The following is a 6,177-nucleotide window of genomic DNA, read 5'->3' on the forward strand; positions in this document are numbered from 1 at the left end:
CGTCACGCCTCCGGCAACCGCAACAGAGGGGAGAGAGAGACAAACACGCTACAACACACTGGGGTGGTAGGTGGGGTTGTAGGAGTCAATTCGGGTAGTTACACAGGTATACGGTGGTAATTGCGTACATGTATAAAAGGGGTGCAAAAGGAGGCGCAATGGGTCAGCTGCATTGGCCAGTGGCTCTCCTAGTGCCCTCTGGCCACCTCGACTCCCGTCCTGCCCCTCCCCGCGCACACCGCCAGGCGAGGGCGCTACAATATTATCAGGGGGCAGATAATTCCGTGTCTGTTACCTGGCAGAGGCGAGACCCTGGTTAAACTGATTAGGAACGGGGCACGTACGCATTGGTATAATGAACTGTAAGACGTTCTGGTTTCGTTTACGTTTCTGCGGAAACCCCACCCCACCCCGCAGGTCTGATCGCAGAACTTAATCTCAAATTTCCTGGGCGGCCTGGGAAGGAGAGGCAAGCTCGAGAGAGATCGGGAGTTTGGTATGTAGTCTTTAATTTAGTCCTCTAAAGCAAGTGGAAAGTAAAAATATCCTGGTGTTTCACCGCACGGATTTTCTCATTTTCATTTAAGGGCACACTGCGCCGCGAAATATTTTATCTATAGTACTTCGCGTTAAGCAGAAACTGCATTATGAACAGATTTTAAGAAAGGAAGCCTTGTCATATTCAGGTATAGATTTTGTGGACGATTGTTCTTCCTATTCCTTTCCCAGGGAATTAGGATTCGTGGTCCGGTCTGCAGTCCTCTTGAACGGGGCTTGTTTTCCTTCGAGAGCAGGTAGCCCCTGACACTCGATAATATGACTCAGCTGGATTCTGAGGATTGCAGTTCTTCAGACTCTGATAAGGAAGACGAAACTGAAACGCCCTCCGGGCCGACAGATCTGAAAGAGAGGACAGGGACTCGGGTAGGGTAAATGGCTCTTCTGTCGCCTGTCCTGCTCCGGCGATTGCCGCTTCGTCTAGTTTCTGACACCGACAGGAAGCTCATCAGTTCAGTGAAGAAGCGAGACTTTCCCGAAGGGTTCGCCTCCTTCGTCTCCTCTGCTTCCTCTTTCTCTGTACTGAATGTGGGCAGTTTCAAATGTTTTTTTTTTGACAGGGCTGACAGGGCTATGCGTTTGAAACAGGTTTAACATTATTCATTTTTTTTTTTTGCTTTTTATGTATGTGGATTGTATTTGCACAAAGGTCCGTGCAGTGTTCCTCTTAACGGGGCATGCGCAGTGATGCCAGGCTCAGGGCTGGGCAGCTTGGTTTCTGTGCTTCTCTGCCCTGTCCCTCCCTTCCCCCACTGCCTCTGATCTCTGTATGCCGCGAGTCCTGGACTTGGCTCTGTGTGTATTCATTTATTGTAGTTTTTTCGGGGCTCCTCCTGCCAAAGTCACCATCATGGCTCATGAGATTGCGTGGGGTGGTAGGTGGGGTTTCAGTACAGGAACACGTGCCCCCTGTGCTGACCTCTTGCGCAGAGGTCCTGGGTTCGAGCCCCTGTTCGCGCTCAGTGCCATGCAGAGCCAGTCTCAAAACCTGCTGGCCCTCTGCACTTCAGAAGAGACATCAAGCTGAGGCGCTGTTCTCAATTTACTGACAGCCTAATTAACTGCCTCGCCTCTGGCGGTAGTTCGAGAGGCATGTCTGCTACATTCATAATCAGTCGGGCCGTTTATCTTTTTTTTCATTGCAGATGATCCTGGGTCTCCTAAAGCCAAGAGCACAGAAGAACACCGTGCGATGACAATTCCCAGTAAGACAAAGCTCAGTAACATCTGTTTTTAACGGACCCAGTAGAGGTGTATTCCCTGCTGAAAAGAGGAGAAAAGAAACACAACGTTTCGGCTGTGGAGCCTTCTTCAGGAGGATGTCACACCCGGGAATAAACCTTTACTGGTTCCTTTGCAGCCTACGCATGCTGACGCAGATAGCTGCTGAACTACTATCTGTTTTTAATGTCTGACGTAGTTTTCTGAATTCCTGGCCCAAAACAAGCACCGGGTGAACGCAGTGGTGCGGAGGGAGGTTAGGCAGGCTGAGGAGGAGAGCTGGCAGGGGGCAGCAGGCAGTGAAGAAGCAGGGTAGCTGGACACGTGGAAGGTGTAAGTGAGAGACCACTGACCTGGCTACATGGGAGAGCAACGGGTCAAACTTCTGCTTTGCTCAGTTTGTGCTCTGCCCACATTGACCAAGCCCCCCGTGCGAGGGCAGCAGGCCAGCCAGCCCGGAGCACGTGCTCTCTCCTCCTGCCGAGCAGGTCTGTCAGAGGGGAGAGTCAGGCGGCGACATGAGCAGATTTCATTTGAACAAATAACGCTGTATACAACACATCTTACAATGAGTACACACTCCAACACTAGCAATAAACCCCTACAAAGACGTTAACATTCTTAAAAGGATGATTGTCTGTTTTTAACCATTTCCCTGTGCAAGTGATTGTTGTGGCCGGATTTGCACGATAAGAGAGACCCTCCAAGACCTACCACTTGCTGTGGTCCGGGTCTGTTTTCCCTGTCCTGGCTCTGAAGCTGCAACATGGCCACATACTGACACAGCCGGTAACTGGACTAGAGACGGCAGAGAGGAAACCAGAGCCCTTGTTTCACCCACTTCAGAAAGGCAGCGTAGGCCAAGGGCACCTTGCAACAGTGAACGACAGGGAAGTGTGGGCTGACCATAAGAGGCAGAGGAGATAATGAGCACCAGACTTCGGCCAGACATCGTCCTGAGGTCTAGAGGCACAAAGCAGGGAGCCCTCAATGAATTGACAGTACCCTGGGAAGGACAGAGGGCAGAGCCAGTGGCTGAGGTCAATAAGCAAGCAGAGGCAGCACCCAGATGGATCTGGATTAAAAAGAACGAGAGGGGGCAGCTGTAGGGAGATGGAGCTGAGGGGTGGTCCCGCTGGATTTTGCCCGAGAGGCCTTGTCAGAGGTTTATCGATGAGACACCGGTGAGGGTGGGAACCCACTTCAGACCCTGAAGAAGAACCCTGTCGGTTTTGCCAGTTGAGAGAGTAGAACTAAAAGGACCAGTAGCGATTGCGATGCCTTGGGGTTCTTGGAATGCAGAGTCCCGATAGTGATGATCCCATCGTATTTTAGATATTAAATTCTCTGGTGCCCTCGGGAACTTGATGGTGTTAATGAAAATATGCATTTAAAGATTAATGGGTACACATGGAGTTAGTCTAGAGTGCTATGAACATATCCTGCATTTCAGACTCAGATTACTGGTACAAATTTACTTTTCCTTTTCTTCTGTCTCTTTCTCTTCAGAAACTGTTCTGCCCATAGTTGGTGGTGGAGGTAAGTGAAGTGCACTGCGCCTATTTTACAGTGATATAGAGAGAGGAAACTATATCAAACTGGCTAAAATCGTCCATAATGATGAGAGTTGTTTCAGTCCTTCAATGGTAATGATGGTGACATGGCCTCCTGGTAAAAGCATTAGAGCAACCTGTACTGTACCTGTACTCCTAGATTAAGATTAGAGTGATGCAGAGACCAAGAGACTAGCTCTGAAAAATCTGAAAAGCTTTTTTTTAGAGTTTTTTAGAGTCAGGCAGGTCATTGTGATTTTGCATGCAGAAGCTCTGCAGGATATCTCTACGGTTGTAGACAGATGCTAACAATAGAGTAAAGCAGTCACTCTGGACAGGTGAATGCACTCCACTTAATGGAGACGTTGAAACACAGCTGAGCGACAGGATCTCGTGTCTGTGCATTGTGGAAGTGGCTGTGCTGTGGGAGACAGCAGGGGGCGCTGTTAAAGCTGGTGTTCTGTGCCTTCCAGTGGCTATGGTCACCCTGGCTCCCCTGGCTCTTGGGGCGGCGGGTTTCACCGCAGGCGGGATCGCGGCCGGGTCCATCGCAGCCAAGATGATGTCCGTCTCGGCCGTGCTGAGCGGTGGGGGCGTGGCCTCTGGCAGCCTTGTGGCCGTGCTTCAGTCAGCAGGTAGCGTGCCCGGGTTCTGTGCCTTTCCTCCCTTCCTGTCTCAGCACATTGGAAACGAGCGGCGTGATCCTGCACGCAGCCTCCGAGAGAAACCAAAGCCCAGATCCGGGCAAAACACAGAGCTGCCCGCCAGTCGGAGTACTTCCTGGCCTGAGAGGGGGGATCCCTAACCCCGGTGTCTGCAAGTTTACATTTCCACTCGGCTCTTGCTGACCCAAATCTGACCATTATTCGTGATTTAACAGTTCTTCTCAGAACTGCAAAGGCTGTAGCTTTAGGGAAAAGTACAGACACAGGGCTCCAAGGCCAGAGCTGGAGATCCCTGGCGTACACACTAACCAGTTGACACATCTTAGTCTTCTTTGTGCGTCTTGAGGCCGGATCAAAATGTCCTGAAAAGTGTCCACAAAGAGATTCAAATGATCACATTCACGATCAGCAGCACAGTGTGGGCCTGAGGGCACAGATGCATGTTTTAGAAAATGCATCGAGGATTTAACCTACAGTGCACTCTTTTATATAAAAGGGGTTTGTGGGTCTGGAACCAGCTTCCCAGCGATTTAATTGAAGACAGTTCCCGGGGAGTTTTAGGAACATGAGTGGATGAGATCCTGGGATCAATTAGCTGGCAGTAACGAATGAGAAAAATGGGCCAGGTATTCCTGATATTGTAGTGTTATTCTCCAGTTGCAGACTTTCTGTAACATGTGCCCTGGGACAGGACCTGCTCCCTGCCCTCCGCAGAGGCCCCTCCCCTTCCTGCCCTCCACAGAGGCCCCTCCCCTTCCTGTGGGGGGCGTGGCTGCAGCTGGCTCACCGGCTCGACTCTTGTGTGTGTTTTGCAGGTGCGGCAGGACTGTCCAGTACTGCCACTGCTGTCATTGGTGGAATCGGCTCGGTGTCCGGATACGCGCTCACTAAATTGTTTGGCAGATAGAAGGGGTGCTTTGCAGACATCAGTGCTGGATTCTCTGAAATAATAATCGCACACAATCCTGAAGAAATACCTTTACTTATAATTGCCATCCTGTGACTGGAAATCAAATAACATTAAAATAGAAAGTTGCAAATGTACTTGTGGCACTTGATCTTTTCTAACAGAGCTACTCGGGCTGGTTTTCACACATCCTGATTAGCCCTAATCGGACTGATAGACTGACTTACCAGGACTTCATGTTAATACAGACAAACTGTTCTAGGACTATGTCGGATTGGGGTCTGTGACCTGCGCTTCATAAATCCGTATTATAAGATACAATCAATTATGTTTTCTCTTTCAATTTAGACTAAAATACTCATAAAGAGCATGCATTGTATACACATATGAGTACAAAGGCAATGTTCCTTCCTCCTTCAATAAAACTGATTTGGCATTGTAAGTGCGAATGCTATTGCATGCAGTATTTTCAGAATACTGCTTTCACTGCAGAATGTCATTTGATATAAAACAGAGGGGTTAAAGAATGGCATCCCATGCATCTCCAGCCTTTCTGGACTGCTGTGTATTTGCATACCGATTGGCACCAAGACATCACTGCCTAGTGTGAAACGAACTTGCCAAGAGGGCATTTTTGTCTTGGATAAGTGCTGGAATATAGGAGTTCATCAGTTGATATTTTGTTTTTACATTTTTAATGCTCAATAGTATAAATGTGGTTTAGGACCAATCTGGACAAAGTGGAATTGTTTAAAAAAAAAATGTCTGACTCGGAAACGGGCAGTGGGAACAGGGCTAGCTCTCTCCGGTTTCTGCCACACTCCCACGTGTCTGGAGATCCCTGCGTCCCCTGCAGCTGTAGACGGGTGCCTGGGGTGACGTGGGAAGGTCATATCGGTGGAGCAGTGGTGCTGAGCAGCAGGTAGTCGAAGCTTTCGTCGGTGGAAAGTGATTTTGTGTGGGCCGTGGGGTGCCAGAGTCACGTCATCCGCCGCCAGGCTCTGGCAGCCAGGAGGAGGCAGTGAGTATGCCCCTGACCTCCTGGGCTAGCCCTGCTGCTGCGCAACAGTGGACACTAGCAGCACTGCAGCTTCTTCAAACCTGTGTCATTTCCGTTTTCAGAGCCTCACTCGAACACCCCTTTCCTCAGCCTTCCTCGGGTGAAGGTCTTGAGATCTGTTCTCAGTCCTCATGTTTCTTTACACCTGTGCCCTTGGTGTTGTGTTCACATCTGCCAAGTTTCTCGCTCGCCACCAGGTCTTTGTCTACTTTC

The 6,177-nt window shown here is 49.7% G+C and overlaps 1 protein-coding gene across 4 annotated transcripts; it reads left to right on the plus strand.

Annotated features, from left to right (window-relative positions):
* Positions 1 to 344: 344 nt before the first annotated feature.
* Positions 345 to 5,041, plus strand: LOC138241707 (interferon alpha-inducible protein 27-like protein 2). 4 transcript variants are annotated; one of them, XM_069195401.1, is made up of 5 exons: positions 345 to 496; positions 1,704 to 1,763; positions 3,289 to 3,318; positions 3,806 to 3,967; positions 4,813 to 5,041. In XM_069195401.1, exons 2-5 carry the CDS (start codon positions 1,751 to 1,753, stop codon positions 4,902 to 4,904), a joined length of 297 nt encoding a protein of 98 aa, XP_069051502.1. In that variant the 5' UTR covers positions 345 to 496; positions 1,704 to 1,750; the 3' UTR covers positions 4,905 to 5,041. The 4 variants fall into 4 exon arrangements, with proteins under 4 accessions (XP_069051502.1, XP_069051503.1, XP_069051505.1 ...); XM_069195402.1 differs by lacking the exon at positions 345 to 496 and adding an exon at positions 836 to 924; XM_069195404.1 differs by lacking the exons at positions 345 to 496; positions 1,704 to 1,763 and adding an exon at positions 2,801 to 2,819.
* Positions 5,042 to 6,177: the final 1,136 nt, after the last annotated feature.

This window comes from Lepisosteus oculatus, chromosome 11 (assembly GCF_040954835.1).
Source record: "Lepisosteus oculatus isolate fLepOcu1 chromosome 11, fLepOcu1.hap2, whole genome shotgun sequence".
NCBI classification, from domain to species: Eukaryota; Metazoa; Chordata; class Actinopteri; order Semionotiformes; family Lepisosteidae; genus Lepisosteus; species Lepisosteus oculatus.